The sequence below is a fragment of the Micrasema longulum genome, unplaced genomic scaffold, assembly GCF_059751315.1.
Source record: "Micrasema longulum isolate JH-2025_06_02 unplaced genomic scaffold, ASM5975131v1 h1tg000904l, whole genome shotgun sequence".
Classification (NCBI taxonomy): domain Eukaryota; kingdom Metazoa; phylum Arthropoda; class Insecta; order Trichoptera; family Brachycentridae; genus Micrasema; species Micrasema longulum.
The window spans coordinates 295679-320427 of NW_028278095.1; the positions used below are offsets into that span (position 1 = coordinate 295679).

At 32.5% G+C, this 24749-nt stretch overlaps 1 protein-coding gene across 3 annotated transcripts in view; it reads left to right on the forward strand.

Moving 5' to 3' along the window:
* Positions 1-23538, forward strand: part of Mondo (MLX interacting protein mondo) — a 79575-nt gene extending 56037 nt beyond the window's left edge. The window contains exons 4-15 of one of the 3 annotated variants that reach the window (XM_088231708.1): positions 11284-11409; positions 11500-11650; positions 11734-11829; positions 12061-12684; positions 14484-14848; positions 15490-15745; positions 16523-16635; positions 17305-17502; positions 18307-18434; positions 18552-18675; positions 19956-20085; positions 20889-23538. In XM_088231708.1, the coding sequence (XP_088087834.1) occupies positions 11284-11409; positions 11500-11650; positions 11734-11829; positions 12061-12684; positions 14484-14848; positions 15490-15745; positions 16523-16635; positions 17305-17502; positions 18307-18434; positions 18552-18675; positions 19956-20085; positions 20889-21019 (2442 nt within the window). In that variant the 3' untranslated portion in view covers positions 21020-23538. Of the gene's footprint in view, positions 1-11283; positions 11410-11499; positions 11651-11733; positions 11830-12060; positions 12685-14483; positions 14849-15489; positions 15746-16522; positions 16636-17179; positions 17272-17304; positions 17503-18306; positions 18435-18551; positions 18676-19955; positions 20086-20888 lie in introns of those variants that run through there. The other 2 variants (XM_088231706.1, XM_088231709.1) reach the window with 2 other exon arrangements.
* Positions 23539-24749: the final 1211 nt, after the last annotated feature.

Sequence of the window (24749 nt, forward strand, 5' to 3'; positions counted from 1 at the left end):
TTTCTAGTTGGGATATTTCATTTTATTGAGCTCAGTAGTTCAGGCGCATCAAAGAGTGAGTTGAGAATTTTAATTAGGACTTGAAGGTCGGATTATTTCGCCGGTCTTGAAGAGAAGATATATTTAACCCTTACGCTGCTACGCAGTTTTTCAAGAATCTAATCAGAAACCCTCTTATTTATACATTTAAAAAATATTTTATCGAATACGTTGTTTTCCAAACACACTACTGTTTTATCAATTAATAGCAATTCCAAGAAAAATCTTCCATTTCATAAATATCTCATTCAAGCCTAATGGAGTGAGCAAGATAGACATTTCGTGCCGCAAATATAAATTTTTCGTACAGCGGTTGTAAACCCTTTCTTAATTGAAAATAAAAACAAACAAACTGATCTCGTACTGCAATCTCAAGGCGCATTGTTATTATTGAAACGAAATAATTATTATAGTTTTTTTGTTGATTGCGGAGCAAAGTACTCTGTTATATATTATCAAACCCACCACTTCCATCAATGCATCTAAACAAACATTGAGTAAAATATATCTTGAAATTTGTTGCAACAGAGAGGAAAAACATTAAAAAACATCATATGGAAGTCTAGGCATTTACAGGACTTATGATCTGTCATTGGCTGGTTTAAATGACCACTTTACACACTGTGAAATATTCACTATTCTGGGTATGTTTACACATACATATTCATGATTATTTTTACATTACCTCAACTCTTTCATCTGTTGACTTTTGCAAACTAAAAGAGCTGAAACCTTTATTGATGTCGGTAAGTTTCATCTGGATAAATTATTTCACCTCCTAGGTAATGCCTAAAATTACTTTAAATTTTTTATGCAAGTTATTTTAATCAACAATATTTTGAGTATGTCCAAATGTTTGTAGGGAGTTATTTAGATTGAAACCTAAAGGTAACCGGTAAATGTACAAAGAAGTGATATTATTTCTTGGTAGTTGTTTTAATATAATTTAAATTTAAAAAAAATATGTTTTTGTACAACTGTCTCACAAATTGATATTTCTTCTAAGAAAAATATTCCGTTTCGCTAATAGCTAGTTCACGCATAATGGATTGAGCGAGATAGACAACAGTTGCCGAAATTACAAACAACTGAGGTAAATTACATATTTTTTAAATTTATATATATATTTTAATCTTACTTTGTTACTCTAACTAACAATTTAACTCTGCAAAGCGTCCTTTTTATTATGCATAAATTTACAAAATATATCATTCAAATTGATAACGGATAGTGAAAGTGATAAAGAAATAATAGTACCTCGCCGAGAAACTCGGAGGCTTAGCAGCTCAACCTATTCCGAAAGTGAATATGACAATAACGATATTTTTTTAAGTGATAGTGATAATAATTTATAATATGACTCTTACGAAGAGCACGAAATCGAAGAAGCTTTTTATGAAGTATTTTTGGATCAATATAGAGCTGATATACCTCATTTACGTTTTGTTTGTAGAATAGAGTTTGTATACTAATAATTACGTTTTGTTAGTAGATTAATAATTACTACCTAATGAACAGCTAAAACATTTTGATTTCCCATTACTGTGGGTAAGTGGGTACCCATTATAATAAATTAACAAATGATTTTTTAAATATTCAAACGTCCTAATTGACAATCATTAGGTTCCATGGTGAATTATTTTTATGTTTTATGGCTCTTTACTTATTTGTTTATATTCTTAATTATGGGGTTTTCCGGTGATATAGGGACCTCACTAGATAAGAGTTATTATATTAAAGGTAAAGTATTCAATTAGTTATTCATTACGGAAATACATATATATTTTCGTAATCACTGAATCGGGTTTAATAGCGGGGAAAACACCAAATATAATTATTTTCCACAAATATCATATAAGTGATTAAAAATCTAACTTTTAACATTGATTTATTTTTTATTTCACTGTTTTTGGAATGTAAAAAAGTTCACTGTTTAAGGTCCCGACTAGCTAGAAGTTTCCTGTGTTTAGTCGTCTCTTTTCTTAAAAGCACTGCGAATTTGAACAACATAAGTAAATTTATAATGAGGATGTTTAGTGGTTTTAAAAAAAAAAATTGTTAATAGACAAAGCTTTTTTTTTCAATTTTTAAGTATCGTTTTATCAGCGCTACGATATTTTAAAGTTTTGTATTTCTGACATTAATCCGCGTGTGACGTCGCAAGTTCTCTTCCGCTTTTTCTCGGTTAGTTCTGTTGATTGGTCCATTGACGATTAGCAAACCGGAAATCTTACACAACCCTCTTATCATTGATTGATTCATATGAACAAGTGACGTCGTTCAAAGTTGTTCGTTTTCATTAAAATATTTTTAATGATTTTTTATTCATTTTCAAGAAACTTTGCCGTACAATTTAATGCTTAAATTTTTACAGCGCGTAAGAAAACATTTTTTGTATAAAATTTCCGTAGGGCTGAAATAGGTACGAAAGTAAATAATAACCCGTCGAATAAGTAATTTTTATGTTTTGAAAATGTTTTATACCACTGACGGTTAAGTGCAACAAGCAGTTCCCGAATTCATTTACCCTTTTGGGGATTATGACGTCAGCATCAGTCTAGTTAGAACTTTATGATAGGGATTAACAACAACGATATATCGTTGTTTAGCAGTATAAGGGTTAAGCTAGTTTCTAACTAATTATACGTATATTGGTCTCTGGATAAGCCCAACCTCCAGCCTATCTTTCTTAAAAATCGATGTTGAACTGATTAAATGTTTTTGATGTGAACGTCATAATATGGAGACCAGATAACAGAGGAATACACTATGTGCGCGCGAACTAGGGTAGGATACAGAAGAGAGTTTTAGGGGAATTGATATTTTTGAAGTCAGTTGTGCTTCTGTCAATAAACCCAAGGAGTTTTAAGAGTTAGTTTAGTGTCAAGTATAATACCTAAATCTCGTAGACACATATGATAATATTTCATCGTTCAGTGAGTAGTCGTATATGTTTGGATTTTCCAGACGAAAAATTCTCATAACCTTGCACCTACTTAAATTGAGATGAAGATTATTGGATGAGCACCAGGTGCTAAAAGACAGTAAATCAGATTGTAATAGTGAACAATCGGAAGGGCTGTCAATCTGTTTACTGTTTAATACCTACCTACTCGTATTATAATCTCTCAAGGAAGAAATACATACACATCTACGCTTGAAATCTCCTCGGTCCGTCTCCACTCCACCCGCACAATCCCGTGCCCTTGTCCAGCCATACAGCACGAAGTCGTTACAGTTTTAAATGTCAATGAGGCACTTAATCAGCTCCCAATTTATTTTAAATGCCGGCGCTGCCGTTCAATCATTTTTGATAATAATTCATAATTAGCACCTCATAAACACATATGCCTTTAATAATGGATACCATGTTTTACATGATAACAGTTAAGTTAACAAATTTAGTTTCTCGATTGAATATATGTCTCCCATAATTCAAGTAAAGAAGCTCGCCCAATTTAACTAGAAACAATTGTTTATTTTCTTGACACGTGCATCCATACTCCATATAAAAAATTTCACATGTGGTAATGAGGTAAATCAGCTCCATGATTATTTGCAGCTTATAAACGCAATAGATGAAGATAGTTCAAGTTTTTTTATTTATTAAAAACAATATTGATAATTTAACGTGGGTAGTTTATTATAAATGTCTAATTATAATAATATTACAGTATAATACGCGTATAATGCGAATAAAAACATAATCATCGGTATAAATGAAATAACAATTTGTGAATTTAAACGTCTCTATTTGCATTTAATAAAAGTTTAAAGCAAAAAAATATTTATTTTATTCCATAAAGTAAGGTTCCTATAAAATGAATCAGTTATAACTATAAAAACGTTTTGGAAAATTAGTAATTTTGTGTTTCTAAACTAACAAAAATTGAGCAACGAAAAAAGTTTAATTATTATTTTTTTAATTATTCTTGAACATAATATTTTAAGCGATAAGATGGCCATAAAAGTGATTTAATATACCTACTTGGATTGAGAATTGAGAACTTCAAACCTTGGAGTAAAAAATCTGCATTTTATTAAACCAGTGTTGTTCAACAATGTTTTCACGTCTTCACACAACAGCTTAATTTGTGAAACGGTAACTGTTTCTGCTACTCTCATAAAAAACCGAAATGCTCATCTCTAGTACCGAATAACTAAAGTCGTAATACTGAGTAGTATCGATTTCGTTTTGGTCTTTTGGTTTATTGACCACGATTGTTTAACGACATCGGTTTATATCATGTGAATCGTAAATTAATTAATCACTAAGAATAAAAACTATTGCTAATAAAACATTAATATCATTTCAAATCTCGTAAAATTTTGTGTAGATAACGCCAGCGAACATAATGGTTTTATTGTTTATAGACGAGGACGAATAACTTAATTGATGCAATAAATGGTTAAGCTCTTCGAGTGAGCATAATGTAACACATATTTACTTCCATATTTCCGAGAATATTTCGTAATGTTTATTCTAAAATTCTGGGCCATGTTTTGATAGGTAACTAAACTCTAGTTGAGCCCAACAAATACATATACATAGCCAAGTATCTGTGTGTCTCTACAGGCTTCCGAAGGATACAATAGTGTGTGTGATAGCAATACGGGCGTTCATTGGACATAAATATAACCTTATAAGTTAAATGTGAGTATAATATGTTATTCGGTCGGCCTCGTGGTGTAATGGTCAGCGCGTTTGACTACCGTGCGAGAGGTCTCGGGTTCGATTTCCGACATAGTTGACATGAAATATTTATTTAAAAGGGTGTTTTCAAACTAGAATATTTCATAATCCCTGGACTGGTACCTGAAGCGTAAGACTAACCACCTTACCTTCATGTAACAAAATTGATCGAGATATGCTGCGATTGGTGTACCAATCCAGTGCCCTATGCACCATTAGGTGCGGAAAAGGAATGATGATTCCGCTTAAAGGGTGATCTTTATTTATTATGAAATAATGATGTAATAACTTAGACCAGTCTGAAGATGCCCATTAGAGGGTGAAAGCGCTAATTGGTCAAATAAATAAGTGGAAGTGCACCGAGTATTTTTAAATTAATAACTTGTATGTAAATACAAGATATTTCATCATTACAATGGAATTCCATCAAGAATTAATTTAAATAAAATATTATGAAATATATTATTTTTATGCTTTTTGTTTTATCTGCTGGGAGATTAAACATATTATCATTTCTATACTATTCTTTCTTTAGTGGCCAACAGTAACATATAAATATTGCCGTAAATAAATTACTTTGAATAAATGTTTCCTAAATAACAATGGTTTTTATCTTATACTTTTGTTTTTAGTAGGTATACATAATGCTTTACAAACAAATTATTTTAATTTTTTATTTATTTAGCTTCAAATTAATATTCATTTAGTTTTCTCAGAAAACGCAATAAATAGGTGTTGTAAGTCCAAATTATCCCTTTGTTAATTAACTTTATCTTTAACTATTAGTTTTTCCCGCCTTTTCAATTTATGTGCGCGCTTGAGAATGATCCGTTCCTATAGCATACGTATTTACATTATTATGACATTATACTTTTCTAATTTTTAATTACTAGACGCATACTCACTCAACTTAATGCTTAGATTTTTTTAAATAAAGAAAAATAATTAATAATTATTGTTTTTTTTTAAATCACGCCATAAGTACAAAGCGTACATACGAGGGCGAATTGAAAATGAAGCTATCTAAGTAGGAAAAAAACTTTTTTTTTTTTCAAAAACCATTTATTTCTCAACATAGTCTCCTTTTACTTCGACACACTTAGTAAGACGATATTCCAACTTTTTTATACCGTCTGAATAATACGATTTCGGGAACCTCTCAAAATACGCGTTAGTTTTGGTAATCACTTCTTCGTTTGAGCTAAATCTTTTTCCTGCCGGCCATTTTTTCAAGTTTGGAAACAGGAGAATATCACTAGGAGCTAAATCTGGACTAACAGGTGGATGATCAACCAATTCGTTTTAATTAATTTTAGCATCGTATCTAATGCTGTGTGAACCGGTGCGTTGTCTTGAAGAAAGAGCACTTTTTTCTTCTTTAAATGTGGTCGTTTTTCCTTGATTGCATCATTCAATTGATACAATAATGCACGATAATACTTTCCTGTGATTGTGGATCCTTTTTCAAGATAATCGATGAGCAATATTCCAAGTGCATCCCAAAATACAGTGGCCATAACCTTGCCAGCCGATTTCACTGCCTTTGCCTTCTTTGGAGCACTTCCACTAGCTTCCACCCATTGTTTCGATTGATTTTTGGTTCAGGTGTATAGTGGTGCACCCACGTTTCATCAACAGTTATTTATCGACGCCAAAAATCAACAGGATTACGCTTTATCGTGTCCAAACACTGCTGTGAAGTGGTCTCTCAAAATCGTTTTTGTTCGACACTAAACAAACGCTGCACCCATCTTGCCGATAGCTTTTTCATATGTTATCATATATGTTTCATATGCAAATGTTCATGCAAAATGTTGAACACACGTTCATATGAGATGTTTACCATTTCAACAATCTCACGCAACTTCACTCGGCGATCATTCATAACTATATCGAGGATTTTCTTGATATTTTCTTCAGTAACCATCTCTTTTGGCCTTCCTGTTGATGGTATTGTTGCAGTGCTTGTTCGGCCGCGTTTAAATTCAGCAATCCAATGTTTTTATTTTATTTTATTATTTTATTTTATTTAAGAAATCAACAGTTCTACATACATATTTTTAGTAAACAAACAGATATAGTGTATAAACTCAGAACTAATAACAGATTTCCACATAGTATACAAAGTTAGTAAAGAAAATATATTACATATCAAATAAATACATACAGATAAAAATGTTATTTTCGTGTACTCAATAATCAAAGATTTTTTAAATATTTATTTTAAGAACATTAAGGTACTGTAAATTGGACGGGATAAGGACAAAAATGCTTGAAGAGAGGATAAGGAGGGGAGGGGAGATGTACATATTTATTATTATAATGTCTACTAAGTTACATAATACATTTTTCAATATTTTACCATTTAATCTGACGGAGCAGACTCACTGTAATGTTTATCGAGCTTTTCTTTTGTCTCTTTCGCCGTTTTCTCTTTCAAATAATAGTGTTTAATCACTGTACGAAATTCGCTTTTTTCCATTTTTCAAGAAACACAAAAGTTGTTTACTTCAAACGACTACAACAAATAAACTAATCGATGAATTTGGGTGACCTTTTAACAGCTGCCGTTTGACAGATCGCAATTTGGAAAAAATAAATCTTTTTTTGTGTTTGTGTTTGTGCTGCCATCTAGCGCTAGGTAACTTCATTATCAATCCGCCCTCGTACATCGCAGGCGCGTGCGGGGAATATAGTATTAGTAGGGATGCTGGCAAAATTAACAATGTTCCTACAGTTAGTTGGTATGATAACAGATATAGGTAGATATCTAATCAAAAACAATATTGCATAGAATCACCTTTGTGAAGAGCGCTTGAAGTATTATATTACGAAAATGATGCTATATATGTTTTCTATTGTAATAATAATAATGATAATAGTTGATCATACATAAATTAACGCTGCACAGGAGCAGATGCGTCTAGCGGTGAAGCTGTAAACATTAGGGCAGTACTTAAAACTCTAGATGTTCCTTAATTTTGGCCAAATTTCAATAATACGCTATTGAAAACGTTACGCTAAACACGATTAAGCTCGGGTTTCCTAGGACAGCGGTGCCCGTATTTTAACGGCCGTAGTGAACATTAATGCGGTTGACAGCCGTCGTAACGGTGACTAGAGAGTGGTTTCCTATAAAAATGGTGTTGATAACACCGTTAAAAAATAAAACCACTCTCTAGTCACCACTACGACGGCTGTCCACCGCATCACCGTTCACTACGGCCGTTAAGATACGGGCACCGCTGTCCTAGGAAACCCTAGCTTTAGAGTCGTTTTTATTTTTTTTTAAGGAATAACCCGGCTTGAGGCTTGTCAGCAGGTGGGATAGAGGGGATATGGAAGAAGGTAATGAAAAATACATCACAACACCCAGACCAATTGAGAAAAAAATCTTTCTTGGATCTTTTTCTTGCAACTGGCGGGAATCGAACCCGCGACGCCGGTTTCACAGTTGGCTGTCAACCAACTGCGCCACGGAACCTGTCTAATTTTTCTTACATTACACGAGTTGGATACTCTTATCTCGTAAAACAATATGACAACGTTATGAACCTTAATGCGCGTGCGCGGAAATTGGAACATTTCTCATAGAACTGGACTCAAAATGAAGAGTAGTATACAGATTCCAGCGTATCTTACAAATACTATCAACTTCAAGGTACCTTAATATTCAGTATGTTGATATAGGAAATACGCATACGTACTGGTTATTTAACTAAAGCTGGCGCATTCGCAAAACTCATACAAACGCATTTCAAATCTACAGGATGTTGATTTAAAAAACGTTATATTAAATTTAAACCAAATGTTTATCAATATGTTTATTGTTTATCAATAAGTGTGTATACATATTTTCTCCAATATAATTTGTACTGTGCATTTTAGTAATAACATGTATATAGGCAGCATAGGTAGAAATAACTCAAATTCATAATATTCGGAGTTGCCGTTTTATACCTCTCTTTGTTCTAGGTCAAGTTTTGGACAAATAATTCATACTAAGGGAAAAAAAGAATTTGAGTAATTATTAACGTAATAAGTAATAACGACACCGAACCCACATATCTTATGTTTTGAATACACTTTTTTTGCAGTTTAACTGTAATAATGACACCTCTTTTCAACTAACAGTGTTAAAATGGAGTAAAAAGCATTATTTCTCTCTTTTTCTTTATTGTAACGAAAAGTTTAGTTTTTCTAATACCGATTCTCGCATACATACAGAAGGAAGTTTTTTTTTTAATTTGTACATCGAAATAACAGATATTTAAAAAAACTGCGTTTTCGAAAATTGGTTTGCGGTTAGCTAATTTTAAATCGTTTACGTAAATGCAAAGATTTGTACATTTCAAATCTGTTTCGTTTAACCTTAACAACCTATCTTATCACTAAGACAAATAATATCTGACGTGTTACTATGTAATGTTTCATTTCATTACATATTACAAATTTAATTAGATAAATAAATAAACGTGAATACTTTTGAATGAAATAAATAAACACATAAATATTTTTGTGTACTTATATAGTTTTTATTTTTGTAGAAGGCCTTTCGTGAAGTTTATTTAAAATAAAAGAAAATATTAATAAATAATACTAAAGAAATAAAACAAAATTTGGAGAGAAAAGAAGCACTCAGTATTAAATCTGTATACTTGTTTGGGTACTGCGATCGCCTGAACTTAGGCTGCGTTACCCACACCATGGGGTTTTTTTGCGAGGTTAAAGTTGTTAGTGTTTGAAGATGCGTGTGTATAATGTTATAAATTCTATGAAAATACCATGGCGAGCCGTGCTATTCTGGACGCTCTCTAGAGGGTTGCTAGCACGTAATTTACATACTAATCATCTGCTAGCAACGCTTTCTCTATCCCCTAGAAAGCGTTCAGAATCGCACTCCAGAGCTTTAGTGCGCGTGATTATTATTATTACTCCATCGTCTACATGTTTGTTTCAATTTAAACCAATTAATTTTCTGAATAAATCGACCATAAATAATGAAATTATCCACCATCTAAAGTATAAATCAATTTTTATTAATAAATATTCAACATTTCTTGGCTCATGCATGTTGTAAAACTTACGCAAAACGCAAATTTATTTTTGCATCACCTCTCAGGCCGTTTTCACGCCACAGTAAAAATCCACCCGGCGCGGCGCGAATTTTTTTTTTTTTAAATTGTATTTACTCAGTGGAAGGTAAACGCACTAACCAGTACACCATGAAGCCGACTAATCTCCACTCGATTTCCTTTTGAAAAAATTTCACCCGCGAGTACTAAATAAATAAAATGAAAGAAAAAAAAAATTGTATACACCCACCCTAATTTTACCGCGCCGTGCTGGATTGGGACGATACATGTGAAATGAGCCTTAGGCCCGACGCGACGTCGATGCGGCGAATATACTTTTTTTTTTAATTTTGAGATTATTAATCTAATAATTCCAGTGCCCGATTTTGAAAGATTTTCAATTTATACCCATCTTATTTGGACGGTCGTTTAATGCGTTATGATTCCTATCATTTTTTAAACTCGCCACTACCCTGAAATGTAGGTACTCAGCGTCTATTAGAATTAGGAGCCACGATAAGTATGTATTACGTACCTTTATAGGTAAATTAAAGCTGGGGTGATTTTATCTATCAAAACTTCATGTTAAACTTGCAATAATTCCATACATTATTTATATTTTTAACTAACTTTATTTCTTTTTATTAAAACTTTCATTCAGGCCTGTTTTATTTTGAATCAATCCGTGCTATTATTTTTTGCCAAATTTATGTCTCTGTGGGTTTTAGACAAGATAGGCATAAATGTCCCAATAAAATCGAATTTAACAAACATTTTTTTTTGCTTCAAACATAACTTTTTCAACAACTACAGCAACAAACCGTCAGGCCGTTTCCTCGTAGGGGTAGGCAGAGAGGATAGAACGCCATGTCACTCTCTGTCATTGTCTCGACAAGTAATGTAACAACAGTCCTTGGTCGTTTTTTGAAGAAAAGCATAATTACAAATTTTTTTTTTTACTTGGTATAAAAAAAAATTGCTTAGTAGTTGAATTTAAGATGGTTTAAAAATTTATATTTATTAAACTTTTTTATGTTTATTTATTTAACACTAACTTAACAACTGCGGTAAACTAGGGGTAAATGTATTTTTATTTTATAAATTTACATTGTAAATTATTTTTTAAAATTGATAGTACATTTTAAATTAATAATTTGATCTTATACTGAAAGGTCCCATAAGAGTACCCCATATCTAACTTAACCTTAGCATCGATGCGTAATGACCTCAGTTATAATAATAAGTAAATTCAATACTTTTTGTTCAAAAAAAAAATTTTTTGATGCTACAGTAATATGACAATATGCAATAAAATGAAATATTTCAGTAAATTTATGTTAAACATGATGTGGCAACTATTATTAGTACGAAACCCCAGTTTTCCGAATGGTATAATTGAATAATATTTTAAGTTTAAATATGGAGTTCTACAAAATAAACACCAAATCAATCAATAATATTTATATATTTTTTCAGGCTACTATTCTCGAGGGAAAGTACTGGAAGAGGCGAGCAGAGACGGTGACTGCAGAGTACAAGAAATGGCGGATGTACTATAGGAACAGGACTCTAGGCTGTGGGAATAAAGATGTTTCCGATGTTGTACGTATGAACAATTACTTGATCCTTTAACATATTTATTTTGTTATGAAAATTTTGCATTTCATGAATATAATTTAATGTACTGTTTAGATTTCGGACATGGAGGTGTTGGATTGGCATTCACACGGAGATAGTTCACATATGCTAGTTGATGAAGACTACATATCATTTATGAGTGATACTCTTTTTTCTACAATTACGTCCAATCAACCGTTTGCCTTTCCGGACACGAGAGAAATTGGTAATTTTATATTTAATCGATTCAATCGCAAATTAAGTATGCCCTCTTCTTTTAAATATGCTTATTTAAATAATATATTTTAGCCAGAGGAGCGAGTCTTGCTGATTTCATACAACCGAGCTTAGGGCCACTGCAACCAAACTTGGAGGATTTTATGGACACTTTTGAACCATTACTAGGTAAGCTCGAACATAAGGCTAAAGATGTCAGTTTTATTTTACTTAATGTAATGTAGTCTGCCTTTGGATATGAAATACCATACAACATTGTTGTGTATTATGTAAATATTAATTTAAAGCTTTGCTCTAAATAATAAAAAGGCTGAGGCCCTGGTGATTGCTGAGGAAATAAAAAAATACTGCAGTCTTTATATTTTCTTGTCGCATGTAATAAATGTTTTTTTTTTTTAGATTTGATTCCCGGTGTAAAACTTCCTTCGGTGCCTGAAGAAACTATAACAGCTGATGACCATGTGTATAGGAACAACTTTTCCCAAGCTCTTATGGACCCTAACCTTCAGCAAGCTCTAGAGCAAACTACCCAATACCAAAACACTCAGATGCAAACGCAGCACGTTCCGCATCTTCCCCCGCACCTTCAGACCGCACACCCCGAACAAATAATGACCCAGGGGTCGTTGTCCGCGGGACTCCAAATTGGGCAGAACACTTCCAGCTTGGACAGTCACTCCTCAGCCCACAACTGTCTATCTAGTCACAGGGGACAGAGCCAAGTGTACCCTCCTCAAGTGAGTAATCAGAACGCCGGATCTCAACAGATCAACATGAACGTGATATCGAACATGGCGGGGCAATCACAATCCATGATGATGCAACAGCCGTACGGTGTTCACCCATCTAATATGATTGCCCAACAAAATACGTCGAGTGGGACAATGATGGGACAGCAAAGTGTGCTGACCAATAACCAACTCCAAATGCAAAAAGCTTCTCAGCAGCAATATATGCAAAATCAAAAAATGTACCCACATATTTCTGTCGGGGGTTTTCAAGATAGGAATTATCCAACTCAGAGTAAGTTTTCATTTAATCATTTATGTCAATATTGATGTGGGAATGCTAATGGAGTTAAACCAATTATATAATAATTTTAAACTTGCAGACCTAATAAGACAGACAACTCTTTAAATCATAAATGTTAAACCAACTCAAATTTCGGAAAAAAACTGGCAGAATCAAAGTTGACACCTAACAAAAGGTGAATAATTTAATTAAATAAAAAAATCTAAGAACAAATTAATATTATTTTCATATTTCTAATGTTTTTTTGGGTCTTGTAACAATCTGCATGTTTTTTTTTTTTTTTTAAAGAAATATTTGCGTTCTTATGATTTACCCGAATATTTAATTTTGAGTGCCATTTTCAACGCGTTGTAAATAACTCACTATTAGAAAATGGAAATAAAGTTGGACCATTGGTCCGTGAGTCCGAGACACTAGCCACAGGACCACAACCCAATGTTCTCTTAACTCCATTAGCCATCCGTTTTATAGTCGACCATGAAATTTCTTATATAATTAACAAAATTGTGTACCCTATTAGACATGTAATAAAATATTCCTTATCAATAGATCTACCTATCATAGCTTAGCATATCTGTCAACTTTAAGGCAAGTATTATACTAATCAATCAACTAAGCATTCCCATTATTTATGCAGTAAATTCATAGTACTGTCTAGACATGCAGATAGCAGATTTATTTTTACTAATTATTTTCAAAAAGTGTAATCTTCGCCTCTAAAACAATTTCCACATACTCGTCATTTAAAAAAATATATATATATATATATTTGCAATTCCATGATTAAACAATTATTAATTTTCATGTTCCCACTTGCTAGAAAGTTCCATGTTGAAATCATATACATACATAAAATATAATACGTAATTTAACAACACAGAGTCGTAGCAATATTAAGATCATGTAAATAAAATGTGTAATTTAATTCTTAAATAATTTTATAATTCAAAAATAATATTACATGGCATTTTTTAATAAAAAAACCTTATAATAGGGAAATATCAAATACTACGAATATGATAATATGAAATGGATTTAGAAAAATTAATGTTAGAAAAGGTAATTATGTCTGTACAAAACCGCGACATCTTTGACCTTGATAATTGTGGCGTAAAGATTCATGACCATGTTCAATGTAAATTTAAACGGTCACAACCAGTGTTCAAAATTTAACCGAATTGTGACGTATTAGGGGCATAGCCAATGCAATGAACTGTTTTTGTTGGAATTTCAAATAGTAAATTCTTAAAAAATAATGATTTCATATGCCCTTATTAATTTAAAGTTGTAAAAAAAATATATATATTTCTCTATTACGCTGGAACCTCTTTTTACTTGGGGGATACGTTCCATGCAGTACCATTTAAAAAAAGTATACTAATAAAAGAACAATGCTGGATAGGTTTCCATGTAAAAAAAATCAATTTGGGATTTCAAAAAAAATAAATTGTTCACTATTTATTGTACCCTAATTTTTCAAATAAAATCACCACCACCAGTACCAATCAAAATACTTTTGAAAAATCGTAACAAATATGTATTATTTACTATCATATTATAATATACGCCAAGTTAGTAAAAGAGCAGTTTTATTACTTTTTCGCATAGTTATTTTTTTTGTTTTTAATTTATTGAATTTTTGGACTGTGTTATTTCGAAATGGCGTAAAACAAGCTTGCATTGTATTTACAAATTATTGAGCATCATTTTTAAGTTTTTTCACAAAAATATATATATGTACGTACTCATAAAGGTTGTAGTTGTACATTGATAATCATGACTTATTACAGCAGGTATGCACCAAAGCCGCGCCGACTCTTACAATGTTCCCAGGGGGTGCAGGACATCGTACGCACAGGAGCGGCAGCAAGGGGGCGCCAGGCCTCGGCCGGGCCACTTCACACCCTCGCCCGCCCCCCACTACGGCCAGCACGGACCCTTCCAGGGGGCCCCGCAGCCGGTGGCGGACAAGTCCTCCTACAACGAGCAGTGCATGGAGCGGGGGCTCAGCACCCGGCAGCACATCAGCCTCAAGGCGGGGATATACGTGAGCAATGTGGAACAGAACACGGCGGCCAACTTGTCTGTGGGAGGAAATACCAGGTTCAAGATGCCTTCACCACCGCCACAAGTTGCTAATAGTTCTCAACTTAGGGTAAATATATCATAAATTTTTTATGAGTCGGTGTTTATTTTGTAGAACTCCATATTGTAATTTTAGTATGAAATCAAAACACTTTTGAGTCTACTGATTTTGTTTATTTTATTTTTTAAAACGAAAAATCATTTGGTGATCAAAATCAGGGAGTGAAATCCAGTTTTTTGTCTACAAGCATTTGGACAATATTGTAATAAAACCAATTGATCCAAGAAGAATGAGTTAGTACCTGTTGGTGAACCAAATAAACCAAGTTCCTTTGGTGTACACAAAATGATTCATATTTATTTATTTATTTGTTCTTTTACAATTTATGTATTACTTTTGAAAACTTATTGTTGCATGCACATAAAACAGAGGTTATTAAAGAGTGGACTGTACACAAACAACATACAGATGAGATATAAAACATGACTTGACCTTATAATTTGTTTATATAACCCTTTATATATATATTTTTTTAAAATCATAAATAAAAAAAATTGAAGATAACAGTATGTGTATAAAAACATTAAGTGGAGAATACAGAAAAAAAGAAACACTTTAGGCATTCCAAATGTTGGAAAAAAAAATATTAAAAAAATTTAAATTGTGGATTTTAAACACAGAAATAAGATTTTTTTATATTTTAATTTCAGCAATCATCAGGCAGCATACAACAGAAGCAAGCCAAAGGGGAGAATATCCGCAGCAACAGTTTACCCTTAGGGGCCACCCTGGGCACTGTGCTGGGTGCAGCCCCGGGGAGAAGCAGTCCCTCTACTGGGCGGCGCCCCCGTAGTGGCTCCTCCTCCCCTGCCCCCCGCAGGGGCCCCGCCCCCCTGGTGGCCGCCGCCAGCGAGCCCCTACTGAGCCAGTCCAGCGTCTTACTGGCACACCTGCTCAATACGAAAGGTAAAACTAAAACATTTAATATCATTGAAAAATAATACTCTTTTTATACAGGGTATACATACCACTCAGCAGAACCGCGTAAAAAAAGTATACGAAATTATTATTGTTTATTGTACCTTAATTTTTTTTCTTAAATGACATGACATTAAAATAATCACAGATTAAAATTTGTTGCCACAGAACATTTTTGAGAAGGGAACATGGAAGTCTAGGCGTTTACAATGACAGTTCATAAGCCCTGTAAATTGTAATAAATCTAAATTGTAATAAATGTAAATTTATATATTTTTAAAAAAATTTATTTGATTTAATAGCATAATTATACATTTTTACAATTTAAAAAAATTGCACTTGTTATATTTTTACTAAAAATAAAAATCCCACCAAGCCACTTTTTGTAGCTTGTTGGTGAAATGTGTAAATGTACTACTTCGAAATATAATAGGTTTAGGTGAACAATTACCAATCAATAGCCATGTTTTTCAAAGTTTAGATTATTTTGGCAGGTACGGGGTTCTACTTTTAAATGTTGGAAAAACTCACCAACTTGAACTCGTGATGTCAATGACGGTGTAATTTTAAAATTACAAAACTTTAAAAATCATTAAGATGATGATAATACGTTACATAATTGATTTATTTTTTATTTTAATAGTCTGTTAACAAATATAAATTTTAAAAAGCCACTGAATTTCCTCATATTTTTTTTAATATTATTATTATCATCCTGAATCCTAAACAAAGGAGGAAATAATCTAGAAGAGTTTTATGTTTCAGGACAAGGGCTCTACAAGCCGACAAGTGCCCAGTCTTTGACCCAAGATCAGCAGCAGGCTCCGCACCCTGTGGCCATCATACAAGCCCTTCCTTCCGTTTCTATTCCTGCGCAGGTAAAAACAGACCTTGTACATAATGACCCATTGTAATGTTCTTTTACCCTCATCTGCACCTGGTGGTGCAAAAGACACATAATTTTTACAGAAATTCCCGTGTGTCTTTAGTACTACAACTAAAATATCCTATCTGCTAATACATATCATTTAAATCTGTTAAATATTAGTAAAATTATTGTAACCATTATCTTCGCCCTTGTGATTAAAACAAAACAGTGCCAAAACTTAATTTATCAATTGATGAAATTTAAATTTTAGATTGTACAATGACATTAATAATAAATAATTATGATACCAATATATTTGGAATATATAAAAGTACTTTTAAAAAAAATAAAACATGAGCTCTTATTATTTACCCAAATATTTCAATTTTCCGACCATTTCCTAGAAGACGTAAATAACTAGTGCTGGAAAAATAGAAATCCTGTTGTGGCAGAGTGGGATTTGAACCTCGAAATTTTGATTCATTGTAATTAGTGAATCTGTAATGGTGTTCATATATGTGTGAAATAGGTTATAAATATAATTTTTTTCACAGCTGATAACCGTTGGCAGCAGTTCCCCCACGGGGGCCCCCTCCCCTCAGTCCCCCATGTCCCCATCTCCTCTGTAATGGTGTTCATATATGTGTGAAATAGGTTATAAATATAATTTTTTTCACAGCTGATAACTGTTGGCAGCAGTTCCCCCACGGGGGCCCCCTCCCCTCAGTCCCCCATGTCCCCATCTCCCTCAGGAGGGGGGGAGCACAGGAGGGCGGGCCACATACACTCGGAACAGAAACGAAGATACAATATAAAGAACGGATTTGACCTGCTGCAGTCACTCATACCCCAGCTATCACAGAACCCTAATGCAAAGGTGTGTTTAAGCTGAGAATCGTAGGGTAAATTGAAGAGTGATTTTTCAAAGCGAAGTAAAAAATATTGTTAGAAGAAAAATGGTTATTAGTGTTTTTTTTTACATGACCTGTCGAAAGTGATTTTAGACTGGATTCATACAATCAGATTAATTCAATGCACTTAAATTAAATTGCCACCATCCAAATTCTTATTAAAATAAGGATTTTTGAGGGCATGTGACATTTTGAAGCCTTTTTGTATCGGATTTAGTAACAGTTAGTGAACAAATTTTCTTGCTAGTTATGCAATTTTATTTGTAATTACAATGGCCTTCTTACTTTGAAATTCATAAATTTGGACTCTGAAATATGACTCTTCAATGGATAGCCCTGATATAAAAAAAGGGGACATTGTAATATTGCATTGTTGATGTTTTTTTAATTATACATACATATTCTCAATTGTATATTTATTTAACTGCTTGTACATAATATATGTTTGTACATTGGCGAGCTTATTATTAAATAGAAATATCTTCCAACCAACTAATAAAAAAAAATTTAGTGTTTTTTTTAGACAATTTGTAATATTATAAATATATAATATTTTTAATCCGGTTGTGGTCCCGTGGCTAGTGTTGCGGACTCACGGATTTCCATTTTTTAATAGTGAGTTAATTACAACTCTTTGAAAATTGCCACCAAAATTTAAATGTTGGGGTAAATTATACAAAATTATATTTATTCTTTTTTTTTTTTCTAAAATCAAATTATGTAAAGTTTTCTCTGTAATCTATCTATCTATATTTAGGGTGTTATTTCAGGTCAGTAAAGCAGCCATGCTACAGAAAGGCGCAGAACACATTCGACAGTTACAAATAGAAAGAAGTAAAATGAAGGAAGAAATGGAAGCGTTGAAACAGCAGATTGAGGGTCTGAACAATTCCATAGGGTAAGCTAGAAGTACAATTCTATATATTATATAAAACACATTATAAACAAAAATATGCAAACTTTTCACTAACGATATATAAGGAATGGAATACCTTTATCCTGGATCTATTTTCAGAAATTGCCAATCACTACTGCCTGCTACGGGCGCTCCCGTTTCGCGACAGCGCTCAGGAAGGCTGAAGGAAATGTTTGACGAATATGTCTGCCACCGCACTAACGAAAACTGGAAATTCTGGATTGTATCCTTTGCCGTTGAATACAACTGGGCTACCTTATCTATTGAGTTAATTTTTTTGAAGAATAAATTTGAATTTTACGTTGCTGACCATTTCATATGGTATTTTTGATGTGTTGACATTATATTAAGGTTGAAATCCTGGGCTCATTTCCCAGCAATTTGAGTCTTGGAACCAAAAATATATGATTTGAAATATATTTTTTTTAATAAAATCAAAGAAATAAATTTTGTATTAAATTGAAAGAGCGATGTTACGGTTTTTGCAGGGCACCAGCTATTCAATTGAGAATAATAATTATGATGTTAAGCATTCAGTCTAACTATAATAAAGTGGCTGGGTTTAATGAATAAAATAATAATATGTGACCAATTTTATAAGAACTAATCTAACCAAGAACTAGACTTAAACTACTTACAAAGTACTCTTACAATCAACCGGACATGCTAAGGGCGGCGGCACACATAGGCGGTTACTTCGTGGGCTTTTAAAGAGTGCAGCGTCGGCATCCGCAGGGCGGCTGATGTGTAGTGGTGCAAAACGTGAAATGTGCCACTGCTTAGATTGGCAGCGTCCAGCTGCGGCGAGTGGCGCGGCATGGGCATCTTGGGACATTAGCACGACGTAGGTGGCTCTTCCGGAAGCGACTGGAGTGTTGTGTAATCGTGATGGGTGCTTGTGGGCGCGGCGTTCCTGGGCGGCGGTGTCTGGATTGTGATGGCTATAGTGGCAGCTTTTCTTTTTTCTGGTCTGGGCTGCGGGGATAGCGAGGCATCCCCCGGTGTCGCTGGGTATTTAATTACTTTCCAACGTCACCTTCCACTGGTCGGTGTCTATGCCTTCAGCTTCTCTTCTCGCATCGGTGATTGGCGTTTGGGGTAGGTCCAACCCCCTGCAGAACCTTCCATTCTAGGGCCTATCTTCTACTCTTATATTAAATTCATAACTAACTCATTTTCTACTGATAACTTAAATTAAGCTAGCCTTGTTGATAATTGTATATACAGACTCACAAGTATAAGTTGTAAGTTAGATATACACCATAACTGCACAAGTGGGCTTTAAAGATGAGCAGCCTTTTGTCTATTCAGACATCAGCATAGATTTTATATGGCTAGGGTGCTTAACATGAAGGGTTCACAGAACAGGAAACAACGTAGGTCTTCTATTGATGGTTTTGGTCGCCAAGTCCTAGAAACTATTTTCAGCCTATATTAGCCTTTCGCACCAGTAGTTAGAATAGACACAATTTATATTGAGAATTCCTTAACTCGTAATCACAGTTCAGTCTTTTGGTGGAGCCTCTACTAACATCATTTAACAACAGTGTATCTCAGGCCAGCACTGAGGAACTCAAGAGATCCACTTTCCTGTGGGCAGAGCAACATTGCTCATTAGTAGAAATGAGGCCAGGTAACAAATATTCATTTAATTTATTTTTAATACACACTTTATTATTATGCATCTCTTATGTTTACTCTGGTATTTTACGATAATTTACATTTTTTTTTTTAAATACCATAATTTATGATAAAGAATGGTTATTTTGAGTAAATAACTTTTTACTCTTCAAGGAAACTAATACCAATAGCTTTTTCATAGAACACGTTACAAAACAGTGAAAACCAGATCGATCCAGATTTACTTATATCTATCTGCGATGTTTACCTTCTAAATCCAGTGATCGGGTACTTTTGTAATAAAAACAGTTAAGGTCATTTGAAACTTAACAGAATTAGTGTTCGAATAACTTGAAACTGTGTGATTGGGTTAGATAAAATTAATAAAGTCTCCATGTTTCGGGGTAAAATTACGGTCATTTATATCAATGACCGTAAAATACTGCTATTTTTCCAGCCATTTTGATAATTACCAAATAAAAAATAAAATCAAAAAAAATACTGTTTTAAATTTATTATATTACCACTATATTTATTATTATGTAACCATATTATTGTATATTTAGCTTTATTGTTATGTATTTCCAATTATTTTTTTTTAAAAAACCTTATGAAACACTGTATTAGTAAAATGATTCTGAGTTTTTAATTACTCCGCTATAAATTTTACGCTAAGTCTCAATATTTTAAATCTTATGCGTTTTTATTGAAATTATAGTCATAAAAAAATCGGTCGAGCATTTGATATTTTGGGAATCATTTTCAAGTTGGTGTGGAAATTTACATTTTAACAACATTTAACTTTTTTTATTTTAGCTGTCCTAAATTCCCTGAGGGCTCTCTGCACTTCTACAGATATCCTCGCAGATCCGGAAAGATTGCCCGAAGAAGCCTGCGCCGCTGTTAATAAGAGAAAAAAAGAACCAAGTTCTAGTTATAAGAAATAGTGTCTAATGAAACCTGTAGTGCCCCAACATTTTGTGTATGAGATACTAAACATATTTCTGCAGACGCAAATGTTCTTGGCCCTTTTCAGATGTTCTTAATGTTTAAGTGACCTGATTTATATTTAGACGTGTTTGTGATTTGTGTGTATGTGTACCATTACGAATAGGAATGTTTGTATGTATGTCTAACAGACACAACACCTTTGTGCCTAAGAATTTTTAAATGCTAAATTTAAGTACATGGTAAATCTTCCGAAAAATTTAGCGTTATCAAAAATGCTAGAGGGGAATTTTAGGGAAAATTCGGAAAGACTTTATATCGGACAATCTATAGATCATATTATCATGTAGTTTTGTCCATTTAAATAAAATCAGCTCAAAATTGTACCAATTGGAAATTATCATATTAATAATATAATTTAGGTAATATAATTATGTTATTGGAATATCATTGAAAATTAAATATTTTTTTATAGTTTAAATACATGATTATATTGTAATTAATATGCATAACCCCCTGTAAATACAAATATATATTTTTACAATCCTTAACACTTTAAGAACTATTATTAATTGTGAATAAGAGTGAAGTACATTTTGTCTACGCTCTATTTGGGAGATTATTTAATATTAATTTTTATTTATTTATTCCAGAATTAAATCAAATTTCCTGTTCTTTTTAAAGTTTTCTTGATATATGCTGTTTTATTAAAATCTATATCACCATTCTCTGTACTTAGCCTTCTTAATCACAACTTTGCTATTATTTCACCCAGTCATCTTTTCTTCCCATATTTTTATAAACATTAAAAAATATTCATACGGATATACCAAATATTGGAGTACATGTGTTTATTTGTGCAATTTATTGTGTCCAATTTAGGAGAATGTTTCCATTGAAAAGCATTTCCAAAATAATATTTATTTTGATATTGCAAAATATGAGTATGCAAATCTTGTAAGTCACATGTATCCTCACTAAACCTTATTCTACCTCATATGTGTATAATACAAATGCCCCACCTTTCGCCGCATATTACAATCGCGTCGAGGAGTCTGTTTTTAGGGTGAGCCAGTTACGACCATGCCGTATCATGATGCTAAAATTAACATGAGTTCTCACAGAAACTTTTGAAAATGTTTTTGATTCACAAAAAAGGTCCAACAAGCATTCAACTGGTATTCCATATGCATATATACCTAAATTTACTGACCCGTTTTCACATTAAGTTTGATAACACTAAGTATTCTAAGTGTGGGTGTAAATAATAGCTTGTTAAAATGAAAAATATGTTACATTTGAAATTTTACTACAAATTTATATTTTTGATATTGCTAAATTGACTTTTTAAAATTTTAGTTTATATGCAAATAGCTGTTATAAAGAAAGTGTATTTTATTTTTTACATCCAGAGATTCAATTGATTATATTTTGTGGTGAATTTATTGGTTGGACTCATTTTTTTATTCATAACATGACCAGAGAAGTTTTTACTGAAACTAATAGTAAAAAAATGGTATCTTAGTCCTTTGAATAATAATGTCGATTCACTCTTTAAAAATAAAATATTTTCATAATTTCACAGAAACATTTAGAAAATATAAGAAGCCCTTAGAGATCTCACATAAATACATATTATAATTATAATACTGTCATTTAAGAAATTAATGTGGTCTTCTCAAACGTATGCGTACTATACTTAATGTGTTAAAATTTAAATGCACACATATTGTTTTAGCCAAAATATGTTATTGTGTATAAATTATTTGTATGATAGTCTTATTGTAGTTACACATAAGATGAATCACCGAGCCCCGTTTGTTTCCATAATCCTAATATTACTTGTCTTCCAAATGGGTTAAAAAATTCAGTCAGAAAAGTTAGACATGTTTTTTTTGTGCCATAAAATGTGTTAAATAAACACATTATTTGTTTACTGAGAATTTTGAAAGAATATAAAGGGAGTATATATCAAATTTTAATATATGTTTATACATACGGCAGTATGTGTACTTGTAGTTTTAAGATTTGTTCATTGTATATTTAGTTCAATACTTGTTAAACTTGGTTTCTTGTAGCACAAAAGGCCACACATTATTTAAGGTGCAATTTCATACGTACAAAAGTTTTGATAAAAATTATAATTGTATTTGTAAAAATATAGTAAATAATAATGTTTACGTTTTTAAGTAAAGTTTTACGATATCTGCTCATGAAAGAATTATTAGAATCTTTATATCCCGAAATAAATATGTATATTTATTTCTCTTTGCAAATTTCCTAATTTTAAAAGGTTTTTGTAGTTATGTTTTTGGAATTCCTAGTTCTACTTAAGCATTCTCATTAGTGTCACGTCCAACCATTATAATTGTGTAAGTTACGAACTATAGGAAAACAAATGATGTTATATTTTATTTTGAAATCAGAGGGTAATATAATTTTGTTTTTATTTTAAATATTTAATTGTGGCTTGGATTTTATACAAAATTGTTAAAATATAAATTAATAATCTTTACAATAATTTGTTTGATTTCTTTGTAATTAAATACTGAATGGTCCAGGATATAGTAATTTAAATATGTAGTACCTAAACTAATGACCCACCTTTTAGTACCCACATTTTCTCTCATGGATGGGTAAATTTCTCACTTTCTCAATCTATGATTAGTATAATCCATCCAAATCTAATACACGGGAAGGGCAGTACAATGTGAAACACAGATGGAGTTTTGTCTTGATCTTAAATTAAATTAAGATAAAGTATTTTGATGGCCTGTGTCGGCTGTCAACTCCTGCGCATCCTTCTAAGTCAGGGTTTGCATCCCCTAGCTCTGAAATGAACTGCTGACAGTCAGCGTGGACTCGGCGAACCTAATCCCTTGTAAAGTAGGGGAGCGTAGTTGAGGCTCTCTGGAGGCATCTGCAGTATATGGCCCACAGCCAACCGTATCGCCTCCGCTTGATAACACTCAATAATATTTTTGAAAAATAAAGCACCTCAACCAGTACGGACCTGGTTCAGAAATCAGAAACTCTCTAGTTCCCTCTGGTAAATATTATTTTACTCTTGTAAATTGTACATTTTACAGTATTATTTATCCTGAAAGCATTAGTTACCGGTAAAATATAATACATATAAATACTTCCACTGTTGTCTCAATTCATTAAAATTTGAAAAACTGTTAATAGAGTAATATAGAGTTTTCAATTGTTAAATGTTATTGTTAACTATGTATATATTTATAGTATTTAAAATATAAAATAAAATATGAAAAAAAATCCCTATAATTTCGCTTCCTGGGCCTGCTTTCAGTATTACCATATTATAGGAAGCCGAAAAAAAAAAAAATCAGATGATTAAGCTATAAAAAGCCAAGTACCCATCAAACTGCTTGATTTAGATTAATTTGTCCTTTATTGACCATGAGCGCTTCGCTAAGCATGTATCTTCAAGACTGGAAAATTATTTACTTTTTTATAAGTTCAAGGAAATGAGAACATCAGGTACAACTAATTTTAATTTGAGATAAACATTTAAAAATATTTAGTGTGTAAAACAGTTTTATGTCAGACAACACTGCCCATTTACCAGTTAAAGGATGAGGAGAAACTACGTGGTAAGTACATTAAATTGTTGAATACACTCTGTACCGCATTAGGTCAACAATACCTTCTATTTTATGGCATAAATTTGTTAACATTTTGAGACTTATTTATTTAATTTTACAA